At 36.9% G+C, this 23,017-nt stretch overlaps 1 protein-coding gene across 1 annotated transcript in view; it reads left to right on the top strand.

The window, feature by feature from the left end:
• Positions 1-1,434: 1,434 nt before the first annotated feature.
• The window catches only part of ITGA1 (integrin subunit alpha 1), a 57,057-nt gene continuing 35,474 nt past the window's right edge, over positions 1,435-23,017 (top strand). The window contains exons 1-9 of the mRNA XM_054177827.1: positions 1,435-1,465; positions 5,081-5,201; positions 9,909-10,021; positions 10,983-11,071; positions 11,169-11,283; positions 11,928-12,055; positions 18,972-19,120; positions 20,687-20,837; positions 22,261-22,426. Of these exons, the coding sequence (XP_054033802.1) occupies positions 1,435-1,465; positions 5,081-5,201; positions 9,909-10,021; positions 10,983-11,071; positions 11,169-11,283; positions 11,928-12,055; positions 18,972-19,120; positions 20,687-20,837; positions 22,261-22,426 (1,063 nt within the window). The remainder of the gene's footprint in view (positions 1,466-5,080; positions 5,202-9,908; positions 10,022-10,982; positions 11,072-11,168; positions 11,284-11,927; positions 12,056-18,971; positions 19,121-20,686; positions 20,838-22,260; positions 22,427-23,017) is intronic.

The following is a 23,017-nucleotide window of genomic DNA, read 5'->3' on the forward strand; positions in this document are numbered from 1 at the left end:
CTCTGATTACAGAGAAAGATACTATTTGCCAATGTTTTGTAAATGAGATTTTGTGGGAGGCCAAGCCAATGTATCTAGTCCTTCCCTCACTGGGTAACTGTCACCAATGTCTCAAGTGCTTCTTTTTACATGGTTGCTTGATACGTTTTCTAAGACTACAACAGACACAGGTGGCCTTTTCTATTGTCAGCATTTACTTCTAAAGGCATTCAGTTACTGCCTTACAAACTAGGACATCCTTTCTAATATCACCTGGATTTCAGTACATTTTCATTGGATGCCCGTTCTATTGCTTTATTTCACTGCGGTGGGGATTGCAAATCTTTAAAATATCCTTACAGCATTATTTATTTTAGTTTGCTGTACAAGATCCTAAAGCAGGTTTTTTTGTTTGTGGGGGGTTTTGGTGGTGGTGGTGTTTTTTTTGTTGTTGTTGTTTTCAAGCAGTCCAGGTATATGAAAATTTCATAAATTATTTTAATCTTTAGCTCAAACTTCACTGTCCTCTTTCATTTTCCAGGATGGAAACAGTCTGATTTTTTTTTTTCCTGCTAGTATTTTTTTTTTTTTTAATTGAGTTTCCCAGTATTTTCCAGTTGTGCATGCTCTTGCAAAACATTTCTGCTCAGTTCAAAATCTAGTCCTGCACAGCTCAGAGGCAGACAGCACAAACATTTGGTGAAAAGATCTCATTAAATAAAAGAGAAAAAAAAAAATTAGTGGCTACTGGACAACTATGAGCTACCACTCTAGGTTTGCAGAAGAAATAATATTTGGGTTGTTGTCTTGGTGACTCAGTGGTAACCTTTCATGTATAGGTACAAACTGTGCTCAGCTAAGAATGCCACATACATCATCTAGTGCTCGCCTAAGTTGAAACTGGTAGTGAGAAAGACATGGTCCCAGGTTTTCTGCAGTGCCTCATTTCTTCTCAAACAAGAAGCTGGAAGATGTAACTTCAGTTTAATCCACCGATAAACATTTACATTCTACATTGCTGAACTGTATTTTTAGTCATTCTGTTTAACACAACATGAAACAATTCAAAATCTTGACATAATTTACCTACACTAATTGTGAAAGAGTGTATAGTCAAATACTATGTACCTTACAAAAATTAATAATGTTTCTTTTTCTCCTTAATTCCCATGATTCTCAAAAAATCCTCTCCAACTTCCCTGTAGATCTTCTTTTTCCAGTGCTTCTGCCAATAGTCTTTCAATTCATATACTCTTTGCTAGAAAAAGATGAGAATGCTCGTACCTTAGAAAAAATGGAAGTTTGAAAGAGTACAAGCTGGACATTATTATTAATAAAAAGTATAGTTTTCCCAGTCACAGTCAATGACTTTTTAAATGTTTTGAATTGTCACCTTGTGTACAATTATTTTTTTTGTTCTAAAAAAATTAAACAAAATGTGAAAGCTACGTTGCCATGAGTCAGTATGATGCTGTTAGCTGGACGGGTAATGTGGGTCACAGTAAACTCCAGTTTTCAGTTTATGATCTGCAGATTTGAATGTGTCTTTGATTAGTAAAATTTCATTTAAGAGAATACATGGAAAATTTAGTAAGATACTTGAAATCTATTAATTATTTTGTGTTAATCGTACACTGTTTATCATGACCCTTACTTTTATTCAAGAACATTTTCCTAATGATGTTTTGTAGGATGTGGAAGCCACAGATGTCACATTTGCATATTAAAATATACCACATGGTTTGTGTATGAAGTCAAACTTCAAAGCATTTGACTTCTGACTAAAATAGAATAGTAACATGAGAAAGCAAAAGAACAGCCATGTGAAATCATGTGTTGTACAGTATCATCTCTGCATGACTATATGTAGATCAATAGCTAGAGGAGTCAAAAAATACCTGAGTAAGCATATATAATATACCTCTTCCAGTTGCCAAATATTTCTGGCTAACCAGATGTGCATTCTGTATGATTTGTAACCTGCTGTGGTTTTGTTCTACCATACAATAGTGTAGGCTGGAAAAGACCTTTAAGATCAAGTCCAACTGGTAACCTAACACTACCAAGTATTAAACCATGTCCCTGAGCATTGACTGTGTCTGCAAGTCCTTTAAATCCTTCTGAGGTGATTCAACAGAGTCCCTAAGCAGCCTGTCACAGTGCTTGACAACCCTTTCAGTGATTTATTTTTTTTTCCTAATGTACAACCTAAATCTCTCCTGGTGTTTCTTGAGGCCGTTTCCTCTCATTGTGTCACCTGGTACATGGGAGATCAGGCCAACACCCAACTCACTACAGTTTCCTTTCAGGTGGTGGTAGAAAACAGTGAGGTCTTCTCTGAGCTTCCTTTTCTCCAAACTAAACACCACCAGTTCCCTCAGACACTCCTCAGAAAACATGTTCTCTAGACTCTTTGTCAGCCTTCTTATCCTTCTCTGAGTCTGCTCCAGAACCTCAATGTCTGTCTTGTAGGGAGGACTCAATATGAACACAGGTGCTGTCCTCCATTAACTTATTCCATTGAGTATGTAATATTTAGCATCTAAAACATCCTTTGTTGACAAGGTCTACAGCTCTGTTCCCTGCTATGTGGAGTCACTTTCTTTTTATTTCTGACCAGTGTGTCCCATCTAGGTTGTCTTAATTCCTCTAGTTTTGTTTTTAAGAAGAACACTTGCTGTTATTCTAGTTCAAATTTGACCTCAGGAACACAATATTTTGAGAAGTTAGTAGCATTTTTTCTCTCTTCTAGTTTGCTTGGTTTTACATTTCACATTTTCAAACTTTCTGTTTCAGTTATGAGGATTAGAAGGGTATTAATAAAAGTCATTAATTTTAAGTGCATATTGTGTATCAAATTCACGAAACTCCAAGACTGTTTATTTATGGTGAATAGTATCACAGTATCACTAAGGTTGGAAGAGACCTCAAAGATCATCGAGTCCAACCTGTCACCGCAGACCTCATGACTAGACCATGGCACCAAGTGCCACGTCCAGTCCCCTCTTGAACACCTCCAGGGATGGTGACTCCACCACCTCCCTGGGCAGCCCATTCCAATGACGAATTAATACATAGTAGTAATCACAACAGTTGTCCATACTGCAGTATTGTTAAGAAATTGTCTATGAGCAGATAATGGACTGATGATAGAGGATACTATGATGAGTGTAAAGAGCACAGAATGGAGGTGTAATCTTGGCTAGCCTGCTTTCTCAGGCAATCTCATGAAAACCATTGTATTGTCTATGAGGTAGGTTGTGAATTTAAATTGCATAGTCTGAATCCCACGCACAGGGTCAGAAATAATAATAGCAATTATTTTTACCCTGAAATTTAATAAAAGATTTGAACTGCTGATAACTTGACTGAATTTTTTTAGAGTGATTTTGTTGATTTTTAATTTTGCTTTGATGGCCAAGAATAGGGGAAGAAAACACCTGTTGCATGTGAACAGGCATAGTATAATTTTTAAAAAATAAATGTTTAAGGAAGATGAAAGATGCATAGAATCCTTTTCAACAAATAATTTCCCATCAGATTGTCAGCCATTACAATTTTTTAACCACTTGCAATGAATCCTTTATCTTTTTTGAAGAATAAAAATATGCTCTGTTTCAGTCTGTTCAGTTTTTATGTTTCCTGACTCTGACTGGAGGAAGGAAAACTAAAATAACACAAATTAAACTTTTCCTTCTTTTTTTTTTTTTCCTGTACAGAGAAACCAAGTGATAAATAGTCTTTTGTGGTAATTTTACTGCATTAAGCAGGAAATAAGATGCTGAGAGAGACAGATTAGCATTGACCATTTGGGAGCTTATTATAGTAATAAACTTTCTATGAGAATGTCCTCTTCTCAGTGGTGAATAACAGATGTATTTTAGTAAGTGAATGTTATTTGGATACTTTGACATGCAGCAAGTATGGGTTTGGATATTTTTATTTAACTGTTAAATGTTAGCAAATTAGCACAAAATGCATCTTTGAAATGAATTTAAATTTGTGTGTAATTGTGTCTTTAAATGGTCTTGGTGTTCTATAAATTCAAATAATTTGTTGGCTCCTGTGTATTAAATGCAAAGTTCTGCACCAGTGGAGTCAATGGTTGCTTTTTAAACTGACTTCAATAGGACAAAGATTGAAGAGATCACTAAGAAGAAATAAAGATAAAATAAATAACCTCTTGTTAAAAATTTAATTAATAATTTGATCTTCTTAATGAGACTTCTGTTAGGTTTTGTTTATCACTTCAAGCTGGAGTTTTCACCCTAGGTACCTCATTTATCAGAAACTTGCTACACAGTCAGATTTTCATTGTATTTTCCCTGGTGACTCATGATCTCTGAGCTTTAGGGTATGGGAAATATGCCTGAAGAAGCATTTTCTCTCATGACTGCTCTCATCATAGTCCAACACCACCACTGCAGAGCAACTTTTCCTAAGTGGGTAAATGTTGGATTTCTACAAGTAGTCACATATACAAGTGCTTTTGAGATAACATCATCTGATTGTATTAAAATTGTATTCTGTTCTTTTCTAAATAGAAAATGTTTACAAGTACTCCAGAACAGAGTTTAGAGAAAACTATATTCATTTTTTTTCTTCTAATACTGTTTGAAATCAAATAAATCTGAAAGCTTTTTCTCCTTCTTTTCCTATTTCTGTCTTTTGGAAACATTCAAAAATTACTCTTTTTTTTTTTTTGTTTTAAACTTGAGAATTGTTACCTTGAATGAGGGAAGGAATATTTTCTGTAAAATTTTTACATTAGTAATGTATAAGCTAAAAGGAGTAAAAAGTAACTGAAAAAATATTTTATTTACTATTAAAGGTATTCATATTTTACTTAGTGTTATTTGAATTGAGGTTTACAAATGTGCAATGGACTTCCCAAAATAGGTTTTGGGTACAGAAGTCCAGTTGCTGTGTATGTGACACATTTCTTGCCATCTGTATAAATATGCCCAAAATACCAATTGCAACCCTTGTCTTATACCCCCAGGTAAATCATAATGGAAAACTGATTTCTTAAAACTCTTGTGTTTTGTGTGCATTCCTAAATACACTTTCTTCTTTCTTTTTTTCATTTTTTTTTTTTCAGCTCTCTTTCACCTCGCTGGCACTTCCAATGTTGATGTTAAAAATGCAATGACATTCAGTGGGCCTCTGGAGGACATGTTTGGGTACACAGTCCAACAGTATGAAAATGAAGAAGGCAAATGGTAAGCTGTTTCTCTTTTCTTAAGTGGAAGCTCCAGATATGAAGTGTGCAATGACTCAAGTGCTATACTATTGTTTGTATTTGATACATAGGGGTGAGATTCTGTCATATTTCTTAAACTAATGGGGTTTCCTAAGGAAACCTGTAAAGATTGGGAGACTGAAATATCCTAATTTTTATCTACATTTATATCCTCAAAGACACAAATAAGTTCACAAAGTGGGTAGATTCTGTCATTTATAGGGCTGAGAAAGCTTTCTGTTATAAGTAAGCCCTCTTTTTTTCTATTTACCAAATAAACCCATTATTTATCTTGGTTTTTTTGTGTGTTAATGCCCTGGCAGTGAAATTGTTCCTCTTTTACCTAACCCATATTTTACATTGATTTCTGAAGTTTTCTATTAGAGGTGGTCTGTACTGGGTTTTTTAACTAGTGGAAAGATTTCCCTGTCAAAATATGTATTAATATATTACACCACCTCCCCATTTGGAGGACTAATTTTGTCTTACAATTATAATGTGTTTGCATTTGGAACTTGGAGCCTTCTTTGTAACCTGTCCTTTCATTCATGTTGTTCTCCTGCAGTAGAAGTTGCATTTTGGCAAGCTTCCTTAGTGTCACTGCTTCTTGGGTTTATGCTTAATACTTGCTTACACTTTGAAAAAACCCAACAAACTTCACAGGTTAACCACTGGGCTGGAGGACTGAAATAACAAGTGAATGGTAAAAAGTTTGAGGATTCTGAGATCTCCATCACTCTTAGCAGATTGCTCTGGTTTTCCCAGAGTTTTGTCAGTAATTTCACATTGTTGGCAAAGCCAGGGACTCCTGTGGGCAGCCTGGGATGACAGGCAAGTGTCTGTATGACAGCCAAGTTAGACTGTTCTGCAGTGCTGAGCAATCTCTCCTGCTGTTGACTCCTCCTGGAGTCAAACAAGTGCTGTTTGACTCCAGGAGACTGTCTACGAGTGCTGTACAGTGATCAGCATGACAAAGGGAGGTCAAAACCTAATAGCCTATAGCAATTAGGCCAAGATATTGCTTTATTAACGATGCTGGATGTGAAAGGGGTCACCCCTCCCAGTTCACATAACTGAGAGTGCACTCCATGTACTTTATATACACTAACAGGGATATGTGTTCATGACATTTCTGGGAAATGGTTTACATATGTATGGAATAATTTAAATACATAAAATCCTTTTACTTCTTGGTCATTGCTGTCACTTTCTGACCGTCAAACAATACTACACTCTTGTTGATCTCTCTTGCCAGCTTCTTAGTGTGTGAATCTTTATCTTGATCCCTTGATGCCCAGCAGCCATGTCTGGCAGCTGCAACTTTAGCTGAGCTCAAGGCTGTACCAGTACCTATGTTAATTAAAATACTTTAATTTATGTCTAAACCCCCTATCTCTTGTGCTAAGACTTACCTCTTATGCTACCAGCAAACTTTTCTAATAGACAGAAATTCTAACAGAAAGAAAAACACTTAGAGAAAAACAACTAGTGAAAAACAACATGGTGAGTCTCCTTACTTCAAGCATTATCCATAAGGGATGTTCATGGAAATGAAACTGCAGATCCTGCTTTTGAAGCTGCTAGTTCTTGATTGCACAAGTTGTTGGATATTTTACATATACACCTGCAAGAGAGTCATGGGGGAATAATAATGACCTTTTTTGAGCTAACTTAGATCTTCAGGAAATTGTGCCTGTTCTAGGAGCAGGAATTTTGCAAAGTAAGCTATGTTGTGCTAAAGTATGTGAAACTTTTCAAGAGCTAAAAATAAGGAGCTGGAAACAGCAACTCATCAACTTGATGGAGAACAGGAATTTAGTGTGCTAGATCTGAACATCTCTGAAATTAAACTCCAGAGCTGATGTTAAATTGTCAAGCTTTCAAGTTACTTTCAGCATAGCAGTACTGAGAGCAGCAATGTAGGTTGACAGTTGAAAAAATAAGTAGCAAAGCGGCTTTGTCAACTGCTGTAAAGCTACCTAGATACCACAGAGAGACCTTTTCAGTAGCAGATGTTCTATGGCTCTGACTGCTTCTCAGTAAAACTCGAGTCTTCTAAAACAATACCAGTGTGTAGAGACAAAACAGCCTTTCAGACCACTTTTCTCTGTCCATGAGTCTCCTTCTTTCTGAGAAACAAACAGCACAGGGACATGATCCTGCTGAGCATTGATTACTTCCCATGGAATGACCAGCACACTCAACTCTGCATTTAAATGGAAGTCAAGGGCACATGATAGGCTATAGTGCTTATTTTGTGCTTATTTTTAAGTTTTGGTGTACAAAACACATGCATTGTAGCATACAGCTTGAAAGAGCAGTCAGGTTCAGAATACACTTGGAGCATTTTATTTTGCTTTAGAATTAACTGGTTATTAATTAAAATGATTGTTATTAATTTAAAAAACTTATTAATTAAAAAAATCTTAATGAAGTTGTTTAAGTATGGGGTTTTTAAATAGAAGCTGGATTGTGTAAAGGGGTTTAAATTCTCCTTTATATATATATTATTATTTTTTTTTAGATCTGTATGTTTCATTTCATCTATTTGCATCATTCTATTCAAATATCTTCTGCCTGGACTCACCAATTTATGGTTCAAGGTTGAAACAATTCCTCAATATCTTTTCAAAATCATCTGAGTGTCCAGAATCTAATCTTACTGAACCATTTTTTACTCCTAATGGCAAGATTTCTCTTTCCATTGTGTACTCTGATTTCTAATTTAATAAAAATTATTTCTAACACATTTAGTGGAGCCAGTTGTTATCTGCTGGATAAAGCTGTGTTATTTAGCATATCTAATGAAGATCTGAGAACAAAATCAGTGTCCATCTCTAAACAGTGATTCCTGCTGAAAATTTGATACAGGAGTGGATGTTAATTTTGTGGTGCATAAAAGCACTAGATGAGAATAGTGATTTCTGATAACATCAAATTTGGGGCAGGGAAGAAAGGCATGAGGTAGATGTCCTTAATATTTTAAAATTTTGAAATTTATTTAGTAACTCTTTAAATAATATTGTTTTTTATTAATGAGAGGATTCATTTGCTTGACCAGTCTAATAGTCTTTTCTGATGGTGTGACTGTCTGGGTAGATGAGAGGAAAGCAGTGGATGTTGCTTCAGCTAGGCTTTTCACATTGTCTCCCATAAAACCCTCATAGGTCATCTTAGGAAGTATGGGTTAGATGAGGTGGATTGAGAAGTGGATGAATGATGGAGCAGAGACAGTTGTGATCAATGGTGCATAATCTAATTGGAAGTCTGTGGCTCATGGTGTTCCCCAGGGGTCTGTACTGGGTCAAGTCTTGTTCAACATCTTCATGAACAACCCAGATGAGAGAACAGAGTGTATACTCAGCAGGTTTGCTGATGATACCAAACTGGGAGGATTGGCTGACAAACAGAAGGCTGTGCTGCCATTCAGTGAGACAGGCTAGAGAGCTGGGTGGAGTGGAACATAATGAAGTTCAAGAAGGGCAAGTATAGGGTACTGCACCTAAGAAGAAATAATTTCATGCACCAGTACAGGTTAGGGATTGACCTGCTGGAAAGCAGTTTTGCAGAGAAGGACCTGGGAGTGCTGGTGACAAGTCAACCATGAGCCAGCAATGTGCTCTTGTGGCCAAGAAGGCCAACAGTATTCTGGGCTGCATTAAGAGTGTGGCTAGCAGATCAAGGGAAGTTCTTCTCTATCTCCTCCTCCTCTACCCTGCCTTACTGAGGCCATGTCTGGAGTATTGTGTGCAGGTCTGGGGTCCCCAGCTCAAGAAGAAAGGAAACTATTGGAGTCCAGTGGAGAGTCTCAAGAATGATTAGGGGACTGGAACATCTCTCTTCACAAGGAAAGGCTGAAGAACCTGGTGGTCTTTTAGCTTGGAGAAGACTGAGAGGGGATGTTATCTCAAGGCTTATAAATATGTAAAGATCAGATCTAAAGAAGATGAGGACAGACTCATTTAAGTGGCACCTAGTGACAAAACAAGGGCCAATGAACACAAACTGGAACATAGGAATTTCCTTCTGAACATGAGGAAAAAAATTCCTTAGAGGGTGACTGAGCATGGAACAGGCTGCCCAGACAGATTGTGCAGTCTCCTGTGGATACTTTTAAAATCCACCTGCACTTGTTCTTGTGCAGCCTGGTGAATCTGCTTTAGCAGGGAGGTTGGACTAGGTGATCTACAGAGTCCATTCCAACCCCTACCATTCTGTGATTCTGATTCATGTCATATTTTACATTGCTGACTGAGGTTACTTAAGATTAAATTATTTGGGGTGCTTGTGAGCCCTTCCTTTGGCGTGTGATCTCCCAACATTAAAAATACATTTTCTTCTAAAATATATTAAAGATCAAGGAAATATCAAATAAACTAGGTATTTCCTTCTGCATTACTTGTAATATGTGTCATCCACCCACCATCATTGCTTTGATTTTCCACTGGAATTATTTTAAATGTTTTTCTGTTTTTTAATTTGTTACATAGGCACATTTCCTGTCTGTGCTTCTATTAAAAGAATACAAAATGGCTGCCTTTGCTTCTATCTGAACTGCCATAGTAGATACTTCTCTTGCTCTCCATCCTATACAGCACTTGCAGCTTCATCTGTCTGTAAGTTTTATTTGCCAACATTCATTCCTTTTAAGAATTAAAACATTTCAGGTAACTTATTTCATTTGCAGGGTACTTATTGGTTCACCATTAGTTGGCCAGCCTGAGAAAAGAACAGGAGATGTATACAAATGCCCTATAGGAAGGGACAACCAGTCACCCTGCATAAAACTGAACTTACCAGGTATGAAAGAAAATAAAGCTGTGTCATGCGGAGGAATAACAGAAGTCAGATCTTAGGAGATCTTTAACTCATAAATATGCATTCTAAATGTTTCTACACAGAAAATTTGCCTAGGACTCCAGAGCTGAATGTGAAGGAAATTTGTTTCTATTTTCAAAATACTCATTGTCCTATGGAAAACTTGCATATAAGTATAAAATGAAAATCTGTCTTTGTTATCAAAGCTTTATTATGACTGGTATTAATTCACTGTGGTTAGTAGTCCTGGCCAAGGATACAGAAAGGCCATGGAGATAGATTCATGGATTACATCTTCCAAAGCTCTGTAAAGCCAGCAAAAGCCTTCCTAATGCTATCAGTAAGCTTTGGATGAGATGTAACTAGCCAGAACCATGATGATGCACCTTAATATGATACAGGTAAATAATTTTTTTACTCAAGTCAAGAAATTCATAATGTTTACAGGAAGAGATTTCCAGTTAATATGCATTTCACTAAATATATCCATCATATAATTTTTATCTCTCTCTCCTATTGAAAACTTAAATGTAGTAATGAAGCATAACTGTAATAAATATAAAAGCTATTTATAGTCATTTAAGTCATATTAAAGTCATTTATAGCAACACAGGGGGAAAGATTAATGTTTGTTTTCTAATTAAGAAAACTGTGTGAACAGTAACCTCTTGCTTTCATTGTGCTGTTATTTTTACTTTTTGCAGTTCAAGAAAACTATTTGAGACAGCAACCCAGACAAATTTTCTGGGATAAAAGCCAGTCAGAGAAATTTTTTCTTGGTTGTTACAATTGAAGAAGGAGTAGGAAGGGTGTAAAAATGTCTGATGAAACCACTCTCAATCTGGATTTTATTTTAGAAACTGGAAGCTCCATGCTACAAGATATATACTTCAACATTTTGTTTTCATGTTCCCAAATACTTAACATTTTAATCTATTTATAGCTGCTACTTCAGTTCCTAATGTTGTGGAAGTAAAAGAAAACATGACTCTTGGAACAACCTTAGTGACTAACCCAAAAGGAGGTTTTCTGGTAAGAACGGACCTTTTGCCAATTTTTAAAGTAGTCTGGTTTTTTCCTTCTGCTAGTATCATAACAGAAACTTTTCACCCTTTTTCATCTTTTAAAGGCATGTGGACCACTTTATGCTTATAAATGTGGACGTCTGCATTATACAACAGGAGTTTGCTCTAATGTCAGCTCCTCTTTTGAAACCATCGAGGCAATCGCTCCATCTGTGCAAGGTATGAAAGCCACAGAAATTCTTCTGTGCCCAAAAATACAAAATGCCAAACAAGATTAATGTATATACTTAGGCATGCCAAAAAAATATGAACTGCCTAATTTAGCTGCCAGCATTACCAAGTTAAGTAAATGTTTTCATTGTCCGTATGTAACCTAAATTCTTACTACTTTTGGAATTTATCTCAGTATAAACAATCTTTAAGTGCTATGTAACATCCAAACACAATTGCTAAGAATAGTTGCTTATGTTTTTTACTTATGGCCAGAAGACTCTCTTTAAACAATGACTGCATACTATGACCTAGCACAAACCCAATTTGGTAATATATATTCCTTTTGAAAAATTGGAGAGGAATAAATTGGCATTGAAGAAGGTAGGAGACACTGGTAAATGCTACAGTTATGTGATCTTCTGGTGTAGTTCTAACATTTTTACTTACAAGAGGGTGCCTTGATGATAAACACAAGACAAACCATGTAAAACAGGATTCAGATGCAGATGAACAATAGTTATTATCAAACATGGCAGTTCAGCTTCACGTAGAAGGGTATGCATTTGCTACTAATCAGAAAAGTAACTGGAGCTGTCAGATATATTTGATCCTTGTTAGCATCAATTCTTATGTGGCAATTTGTGTTGCAGTGTGTAAAACCCAGTTGGATATTGTCATAGTCCTTGATGGGTCCAACAGCATTTATCCATGGGAGAGTGTCACAGCCTTCCTAAACAGCCTCCTGAGAAACATGGACATAGGTCCTCAGCAAACACAGGTAACAGGGTAGATACTTGGTGGTTACTTAATTTGCAAGGACAACAAGGATTTACAGTAAAAGGAATGGGCAGCTGATCTATGGCAGGACATTGCTGATCAAGTCAAGAGAATTCCAGTGAAGGTGAGACCCCTGGATGCTCACATTCCTAAGAGACAGGTTCAGTGGCTCAGTTGGTAGGTCATGGAACTATGAGTGCAGAGGTCATGGGGGGATATGGAATAGCTCAGTTGGTAGTGCATGAGACTATGAGTGCTGAGGTCATGGGTTTAAATCCTGCAGAGTTCAACAGAGCTGTGACTCCTCTTTTTTGATCTGTGCTTAATAATGAAGCAGGTCTTAGATACTTTTCTCTCCCGGTGCAAAGTATACAACAGATACACATAATTTATCACTGATAGCAGGATTACACACATCGAAAACATTAACTTTGGATCCCAGCCATCACTTAAAATTACTCTTTCACCTACTGGAATCTTAAACTCCCTTATCTCAATTGGCAGAGTACTCAAAGTCACATTCCTGTATCTTGTAAGCCAAAAGAATGCCAGACAGTGGTCATACAGAAGCTGGATCCTATGCATAAACCATAAATAAACTTTCTGCATTCGATATTTACCTATGTGATCGATAATTAAGCCTAAACAATATTTGTAAATCAGAACCCCAAAAACTGAGAAGAACAGACACTCTGAAAGCCAAAACACCTTCATGTTTGCTTCCCGACTCAGGCAAGCAATAAATCAAGTTAATTACTCTCAGGCCCCACGTTGGGCGCCAAAAAAGGAATGTGGTGGGTGGAGAGAGAAGGCCCAGCTTTCCCTCCCTCACTGAGAAGGAATTAAAAAACCACAGCTAACTCAGCCAGAAAAGCAAAGGAATGTAGCTATATTTACAAGCAATGGGAAAACGCAGGATATGTACATGCAATATACAGTATTTACAATATATACAGAAATATACAGCAAAGAAGGATACAGGAACAGGCCGCTCCCCACCTCCAGACAGAGGGGGAGTTCCCCCCTGTACCCTCTTCTCTCCCCCTACCTCCCCTTTTTTCCCAAAGAGGGGTTAGAGAGAGAAAAAGGCAGTCATAAGGAAGAAAAAAGTTAGTAGGCCACCAGGATTAGTGCTTATCTGTTATCTTCAGTCCTTCTGGCTAGATGCCCAGAAGCAGACAGGCTGGAAAGGGAGAGCGAAGAGGAACCGAATTGAGTGAAGTTCCAGCTGCACTAAAACTTAAAGCTACATTCTACCAATCTACCAATGAAATTTGTTTAGAGTATCAATATTTACAAAAATATTCAGCCAGAGTGTCCCAGCACTGTCCCTTTCTTAAAGGCACAGCCTCAAACGGTCACAGCGTCATCTATGGAGCTCTTCAATTCCAAAAATTTACAGCAATTGGGTACTGAAACAAAATGACTGAAATTACAACTAAGGCAGCGTCTGCTGCCAAGAAGCAGTGCCAGTGAGACTTTCCCTTCCCCACCACTCAGGCAGTCTAGAGAAACCAACTTTCTGAGAAGTTAAGCATATTAAGTGAGGCCATTCCTTTCCCAGTTCCTTTCTGTCCACAACCACTTCTTGTCTTCTTTTGTACCTCATAGCACCAAGGCCATTTTAGCTCCTCCAAGGCACACGTGCATGATTCATTCTGCCTTTGATTATTAGCTTTTTGTGCAGTGTTCAGTGTTTTGAACTGTGGAGCATTGAGCATACAGCTGTTACGCACTTGTAATCCTAATTAACAAGTAGCTTTTAAGCTGCATGTTACTAATGGCAGAAGCTGCATTTATAGAATGAGGGCCAAATTCCCAGCAGATCCACCAGATTAACAGAGTTACAACCAATTGCTCAAGCAGAGGATCTGACATACGTTTCGCAGTCTACTGAACAGTATATGTAAATAGCAATTCCAGCAGAACTCAGAGAGGAGGAGAACATGGATGCTGGGATAAATTTTAACACAGAATGTTTTTTTAACAGCAAAGATCAAGGATTTTCTAGGATCTTTTGCAATATTTGATATGTTGTCAGTCAACACTCAGTGGTTTTGCTACTTCAGGTTGGCTGCTAACATTCAGGTCCAGCTTTCACAAAGGACTCTGTGAGAAGGTGTAAAGGGTACATCTGTCTGCAGAGAGTATCCCTATCATCTTCTAAGTTAACAGTAGTTTCCAAGTCACCAAACAGCTCCTCTGCTGACTGGACTGAAGACTGGCAAATTAAATTATTACTTAAGATGTCAACTTTATAATCATGTCCTATTATTTCAAACACAATGGTCTTCCCAATATTGGTTGGAAGAATTAAAAATGCTTTGTGAATTTTAACATAAATTATTAAAAAATTACTAAATTTTTTTTCTGGTCCCTTAAGCACACTCAGACATGTGCCATCTTGGGAAAATACTTAAGCTTGAACTTCCCAGCACATGGCAGTGGGAAAATTATCACTGCCTTCTGCCCATAAGGACATCATGGGAATAGTACACAGAACAATCAACTCTACTGCACCCTCACCCACCTTCCTCACCCTGCAGTTCCTGAATTTTTACATTGCCACACCTCTATTATATTTAGATTTGGAATCCTGCCTCATCTGTGCAGCTCAGTTCAAACACAAAAGGTCCCTTGCTGGCCTGCACTCCGGCAGCCCATCATCACTACCTACAAATCCATTCTACCCACAGTTTGGCATAGTTACCCCTCTTCTCACATATACACTTATTCACTCAAGAATGTTAGCTTTGGTATCTGGTTGCCATAGAGCAGAAACATTTGAGAGGGAGGTAAGAATGGGATAAGGAGCAGAGAGACTGAAAAACTGGAAACAGAAGGCAAAATCTAGCTGGAATGTTCTCAGTTTCTCTTACATTCCATGCTTGTCCAGAATATATCCCATTTCTCTCCTCTCTTCCAAGCACCCTGCTTGAGACCTCTGACGCAGCCAAAGGTAGTAACAATTTTATACTGTTTCCTCCACCCACAGTGTCTCCTTTCACGGAAACTCTGTTTAAATACTATTGGATGAGGAGGAGGAGAACAACACAGCAGTCTAAATTCTTCCCTCTTCTCTGGGAGCACAGAATAGAAATATAGGATCAACTGTTTACTTTCTGTCTGTTTAAATGGAATTTTGCATGTTCATCTTTTGGATATTGTTGAGCCTGTAGAAATTTGTGGACTTGCACTGACTTCAGATTGTTTTTCTCTTGCACAGTAAAGGAATGAGGTGATTAGAGAACAACTCCTTAGCAGCTTGGGTGTGACTTGTTCAAAACTGTGTTTTGATTAGAGGCATTCAAGACTTTTTTTTTTTTTTTTTTTAATCTGCTTACCACCTCCATAAACAATGGTCATTAGATTTGCAGCATGCCAGAACAGAAATTCCTCAGTGCCCTATGTTTGCCAAAGTTGAAAGTGAAAGCCAAAAGATTCAGATATAAAAAGCTAAATTTTATGATTTATTTTTTTTTTTTCAGAATTATTTCCTTCCCTGGGTGATTAAGGGAATAGAACATCTCTCTTAAGAAACCCAGAGCTGTCTAGCCTGGAGAACAGAAAGCTGAGAGGGTTTACACATACCTTATGGGAGGGTGTCAAAAAGATAGGTCTGGACTTATTTTCACTGATGCCTAGTGGTAGGATGAGGAGTCATTTCTCCTGGCCTTATTCCACATTTTAATGTAATTGAGGGTAGCTTCTTTCCACATTTTTAAAAACTTTTGTAGACATAATTTTCTTTTTAATATGAGAGTGTTTTTAGTCCTTTGCATATGAACAACCTTCTTTGGTTGAAGAGTATCAAAAAGAGAAAGCAGAATACTTTGATATGTTCAATTTCGGCTTTAAAGCTATATTGGAATTGCCTTCAGAAATTTTCAGACATATTTTATTTCTCCATTATTGTATGGGAAAATGTATTGTTTAGGTGTTTGGCCTATACCTTTATTATATCTCCAAAGGATCTGTATCAGTGTACTACTAAGTCATGCCACATGTCAGTTTTATCTCCAGAAGAACAGAAATGTATTAAAGAGATATTGAAAAGATACAGGATGAAGAAAGACCTTGCAATAGTTTATGAATAATTTCTGAGTTCATGGGAGAAAACAAAGTGTAGCAGAATTAATTCAGTTTTGCTTGATTCTGGTATATTTATCAAGCTCTCCATAGCAGAGTATGTATTATCCAACAGTTCTTGCTAAGAAATCTCTGCTCTTCTTTTATGCTAAATATGATCAAAGTACAACCAAAAGCATTTCTGATTTTCCTCTTCATCCCTAAAGTGAAAATACTAGCATATAATGTCCATGTACTACATGATTTTCCTTTCATTTAGTTTGATGTTGTTGTTGTTTGTTGTTTGGGTCATTTGGTGGGTTTTTGTTTGGTGGTTGGTTGGTTTGTTTTGATTTTTAACCAAATAGCTTAGCTTAATAATTTATTGGCAAAGCTAGAATGTATTTTCCAAGTAAGGGGCTGTATTCACTTATAGAACAACAATAAATAATTGTCCTTATAAAAAGTTTTGTCCCTAAGTAGAACAGTTCTTCACTTGCCTGTTCTTTTTGCAACACTTTTTCACAGGAACTGGGGACAATTAAAGAATTATTCCCTTGTGTAATATAAAAGCCATGGAATGCTAGGGAAGGGAACATAATCTTAGGAATTACAAAGATGTTCAATAGATTATGTTCAGTAATGCTGGGAAAAGTATTAAGTTTTATGGAGTAGAGCAAAATGACATCCTTCTGTGTAGTACTGTTGCATTTTCCAGATTCAAATTAAAATAGTAAACCAAAGCATCCAATGCCTGTAAGCATTGCTGTTAGGGGCTTACTGAAGTTACACAGTTTGAACTAGTTTATTGTCCCCTAAAGGCAAATTTGTGTGACATAGGAGTCTTATTTATGGTTTTCCATTAACCAAAAGCTAATTGAGCTACAACAGCTCAATCCTTCTAATAGGATATAATTCTGATTTTATAAGATGGTCTGGATTCTGTGATTTTTGTAGAAGATTGGAACATGCGACCCAGTAGTATTTTGTTGGTTCTGCAAAGTTGTTGTTGTCCTGTTTTGAGACATGGCTCATTTTTCACTCCATGAAATATGTAGAACATGATGATCAGTGTTTCCAAAGCTAGGTCTAAGGAAGGGTCCCACAGAACAATTGTATCCCATAAGATAACCACATGCCCCCTTCCTTCCTGATTTTATAAACTATGCAACACAGTGCAGGCTTCCAGACTCAGATGTTCTTCCCATTCACTTCCTGAGAAGGAAGTGTTCAAAATGTTTACTTGCTGTGATCATGGTCAACATTTCCTTTCAAATAAGGAATGATACAACTCAATGTCAGAACACCAACATAGGTCTCTGGAATCATTAAAAAAGTCATATACTTTTCACACTGGCAGGAGTCAATAGTTGATTTTATTCCTGGTACCAATAAAATCCCCATAGCTGCAAAGAGCCTGTGAATCCACACCAGCAGGTTCCCTGGCTTACAATAGTCTCTGACTGCACTTGAGCGTGATCCTGGAACACTTAGAACATTCCTGCTCCAAAAGACCAAATCAAATGAAAACTTTTTGTTTATCAATAGTTAATGGTAGTCTTTGTAAATAATTACCAGTGTCTTGTTCAGATTATAGTGTTTCTCACTTTAGACACATGCCACAAAACAGTTGCCTTAAAGGGAAGGAGTTAAAAGTTTAATATACAGCTTGGGTGTTAGTCGGTGCCACTTGATGGCACTCAGAAGCATGTGCCCCAGACTCTTGTGTAAACACTCTACAGGATTAATAAGCAGCTGCCCATGAGAAGAGCAGGCTCTGGATTCTCTCAGTGGCAGATGGATGAGGGCATGCCTCCAAGAGAAAATGAAATTATCTTAAAAAGGAGCAACTTGTCATAACTTTGAACTTACATCAGTTCTTCCAAATTCAACTGTATTTTCAGAAGGATACAGAAATTAAACAGGGTACATTTTGCTATCACATACCATAATAATTAGTCCTATGTAACTAGTTTTTCATAATGATTGTGATACTGAATTTTAGTATCAATTATTTATCCAACTGTAACCACTGCTCTACAAGCAAACAAACATTGTGTGGAATGAAAGTACTTGGAAAACCACCTATAATGCAATTGTAAAGTACATACTAAGCCACTTTTAAAATAATATGATGGCATAAACATCCCAGAGGGCTTATTGATCTTCAGTGGCTAAACACTAGAGTACTTTTAATAATACATGAGTGAGGCTTTAACACTGCATTATCCAAAATAAGACCTATAAATTGGCATGTGAGACATAAAATTGAAATATGTATTGTGTGGATTCTTCATTGCAAAAAGTGTCAGGAACTGACAAGACATGAATGCCTGCTAGGAGAGTGATCAGATCCTGGTCTGTCCTGCTGTCTTCATCAATACAAGGATACTTGCACCTTCTTCTCACCTTGGGGGGGGGGGTGTCTAAATTTGTCATTGCAATGTTGTTTCTAGGCTGGGTGAGGGTAAATAATCTATTAGGTATAGGAATATTATATTTGGATGGAATTAAGAAAGTTGAATGAACTGTAGCCTAATATGCTATACAGAAAACTATTCTGAGAAGTCATGACTGGTTGTTAGGTCATTGTCTTGGCCCAGAGGAGAGCAGAGCAGCAGCACAGACTACCAGAAATCAAGTTTTGGCTTTGTTCCTACTTTTAATAGAGGCTATTTAGAAACTTCAGAATGTTTCGCAAGATTGAGTGTATTCTAGTCAGTCTTGCTGAAGTCCTTTTGGTGTTTTGTATGGAGGGAAACATGCAGAGTTCACAGGTGGGAATTTACTCCCCTGCAGGAGATATGTGTTTTCTTTACAGGTAGTTGGCTTTTGACTATGTGTTTCAGGTTGGAGTTGTTCAGTACGGACAGACTGTAGTCCATGAGTTTTTCCTGAATACATACTCAACCACAGAAGATGTGATGGCTGCAGCCACAAGAATACGTCAGCGGGGTGGCACACAGACTATGACAGCCCTGGGAATAGACACAGCAAGGTATATTCACAAAATATTGTCCTGCATATAGTAGAAACAAACATAAACAGATAGGGAGACAATCTGATTTTATAAATTAAAAATACGGTGTGACCAACGTCTGATTTCATTTTAGCTAAGTAAACAAAAGAGTGGATACACAGACTTTGTCTAGCATCTAGAGCAGTTGTATAGAGTATCCTGGAAAGGCAGTTGTCTCCTAAACGGAGGAAACGGGGAAGGAGAAGAGACATGGAGCAAAGATGTAGTCCTAGACGAAGGGCTGATGATCTTTGTGTCCACACAGGCATCAGATGGGAACTCTCTGTGTGCAGAGGGATGAGGGAAATTAAATTTTTCAGAGGAAATGTGAGGCTTTTTGATCACTGGGAAATAGAGGATCTGTTATAAGAATAAATTTATGTACAAAATCTTCCTTTATGAGAAAAATTAAAGTTGGCTTCTGCAGAATAGACAGTAAATGCAAACCTCTCATACACTTTAGATCCATACAATATTGTCCTGGTATTTTCTCTTTTACTTTTTTTTTGGCATGACACCATGACTCTATTCCATAAAAGATTTCATTTGCCCTTTCCAAACAACCATTTAGTGAAATGTGTATTACCTTTCTGATGAACTATTTGATTATCTAACCAAAGTTCTCTTGATATAATGTCCTAAAGCCAAGGGAATCCTTCCATATTCACCAGTAATGTTTTCTTTGGATACAAACAGAACCTTGGGTGAATTTGAACAAGTTCATGAAAGCAAAGCCAATTGAGAATTTCCAAATTCTCAGAAACCGCATAGGGTTCAGAAAGTCCCAGTGCACCAAAAACTCATGCAGGCTTGTCTATCAGCAAAAGCTTCCTCTGATCCTGCAGTCTTCCTATCCATCTAATTTGGACCATCAGCAGCAGTAGATCTTAATTTTCACTCATCATGTGGCCAGACTTAAAGTTCTGTGCTATTTTTTTAAAAAGAGGAAACCCTGCTTCCTTCCTTCTCCTCCAGAGGCCTAATCTAGCCTCACTTTTTCTGGTCGACTCAAGAGTCTGGGTGAGCAGCTGCCCAAAACTTCAGCGCCTATTTGTCTGTCTGCATCAGCAGAATTCAGTCATCTTCCACCTACCTTTGCTCACCTGCAACCTACTTCTGCCACATCCCCAACAACCAGTTTTACTGTAGATGGGCAGAAGTGTGGTTACTTCAACCACTTGACATGCTGCTCTAGGGTGGATATAGATGGGGATTTTGTGTGAAGATTTTGGGATGGAGAGTGTTTTTAAGCTCCAAAAAGCTGTTTTAAGGTACCAGAAATTTATTTGGAGTAGGGAAGCATTTTTCATTGTCCAGCATTTTATATTCTGCTGTTGCTCAGATGAATGAATAGTGAATGAATTCCTTTGAAACCTTTTGGTCGTGAACTATCATGTAAGTTCCAGTTGTTGTTGTTTATATTTGTTCATGGTAAATCTCCTTTTTCTTTTTCTCCTTTTAAATCTTTTAGTTTGACTGTGCTAATATGAAGCATGTGCTAAACGCTGCCATTGCCTTTCTCTATATGCTTTATGCTGTCTTTAGGGAAGAGGCTTTTACTGAGGCTCACGGTGCAAGAAGAGGAGTGCAGAAAGTAATGGTTATTGTGACTGATGGGGAATCACATGACAACTACAGATTAAAAGAAGTGATTGATGACTGTGAAGATGAAAGCATTCAGAGATTTGCTATTGCTGTAAGTGAAATTTAATGGGAAAATTCAGAACCTTAAAAGCATGTTTCTTCTTGTAAATGTAAATGCTGGTAAAAAAAGTTGATTTCACAGACTCTTTATGGAAATGATCATTTGAGAGAGAAAGGAAAGAAAGAACCTAAAAAAATCAAAAATTTGCCATGTGATTTTGTAGTATTTAAGATAAAGCAATCTGTCTTCCTGGTGACAACAGGTATGTGAATTAAAATGAGAAAGACTTTGAGGGGCAGTATAAAATCAAACAATTTTTTTAAAAAGTAGTATTGACCAGAGCACCTAAGCTTAAATCTGCGAAATTTCTACAGACACATTATGTAAAAAAACCCCAAACACACAAATGTAAATTATCAACAATAAACAGGTTTATTATGGCTGTTCCCTGTGCTGGCATTATAAAGTCATCATTTTCATGTTAGGCCAACCTAGTAGCTGAATGAGAGCATGAACAGGACAGAGGCTAAGCCATATCAAGAAACATTAATAATAGATTTGGTGTGAACTCCCCACTGTATTAGTTTATTCTATGCTAAAATAATCTGTTTTTTCTTGTTAATTTTGAAGGTATATTGGTTTGTTGGTTCTCCATTCATATCTATCTTTGTTTTGGTAAAATGAGGCAGTATGGAACAATCACTACAACTTCAAAAAAGGTGTTGCCTTTCATTTAAAGAAAGACATTAAATAAAAGTTGAAATCAACAGCACACAAATTTTCAGTGATGTCCTTTATAAAGGTAAAGATCATTAAATGAAAAGTCATCCTTGAAGCTGATATAATTTTTAGCACTAAAATCCCTGACTAGAACCAGACTTTAATTGCTCCAGTGTCCAAGAACATGGGAATTCAGTTTATACAATTATACCTTTAAAATATGTTGTGTATAGGGCAATTTTGCTGTGAAAAATACTTGTCAACCTAGCAATTGTAGAAATGAGACTTTTTATTCTAAAGCATCATGAATTTTTACAGCAGTGGTGTTTAAACTGCAGAACCAAATCTAAAGTCTCGTGTCATGATGGAGTTGTTAACACTGAATGCAAGTGTTGTTCTATGTAATTTTAGGGCAAATAAGAAGAACTGTTCTATACCTAATTAACATGTCAATAACTGCTTATTTAGCATGTTTTGAGGAGAACTGGCAGTATCTATGCAGAAGCCAGTGTACGTGTGTATTCTGGCTTGGGTGTCGTGTTGTTTTTTTCCTAAATTAAGGCATACATCAACAAACCACAGAATCTTAGAATAAATCATTAGAACTTTGTGTGAGGGAGGTTCTAACAGAGCAAATTGAGGTAGGATATGATTTTCTGATGTTCTCTGGCAACCTGTGTCAAGGATATCTTTTAAAATGCATTATTAAATGTATCCTTGACTTTTTTTTTTTTTCTTTTTAAATTCTTTTTAGATTCTTGGCAGCTACAGCAGAGGAAATTTAAGTACTGAGAAATTTGTAGAGGAAATAAAATCAATTGCCAGTAAACCTACTGAGAAGCACTTCTTCAATGTGTCAGATGAATTAGCTCTTGTAACTATTGTTGAAGCACTTGGAGAGAGAATATTTGCCTTGGAAGGTATGCCAATATTTAATTTTTCACTTCATTCTGCTTTATGACTGAAGCATATTAAAGGCCACCTGCTTTTATCTTCCCTTGCAATGTATTGTGCTGCATGTGTTATGCAGGCATTTTTTTCACTCTGATCATAAAAACACTTTATGTTTTTGATGTCTAGTGTAATGATGTGAAATATATTCAGAGGGGTTACAGCCTGTGAAGGGCAATAGTTGAAAAGAATAAGTAACCATTAGTTTTAGCTGGAGTAAACATGAAGTTGCCTTCCCTTGGGTAAAAAAACCCACTACCAAGCCGTATCCTTACTAACCCATGATTTGCCTGCCTGTAGCTTTAGGTTTTCTTTTTAGTTATTAATGACAACATATTACTTTCCTATAAAAGTTAACATGGACTTGGTGTATAGTATTGACAAGATATATTTTTCCTTTGGAAATATTCATGATACTCAGATTTCAGCACAGAAAACTCATTCTCTAATAATGCCTGCTTATATTTTTCATTCCAAATTAGATAACATTGTCCAAATCTCAATTTCAAGCACACTGCTGGTAACAGAAGACTGAGTTTATTAGTTATAAATTACACTGG

The sequence above is a fragment of the Dryobates pubescens genome, chromosome Z, assembly GCF_014839835.1.
Source record: "Dryobates pubescens isolate bDryPub1 chromosome Z, bDryPub1.pri, whole genome shotgun sequence".
In the NCBI taxonomy this organism is placed as follows: Eukaryota; Metazoa; Chordata; class Aves; order Piciformes; family Picidae; genus Dryobates; species Dryobates pubescens.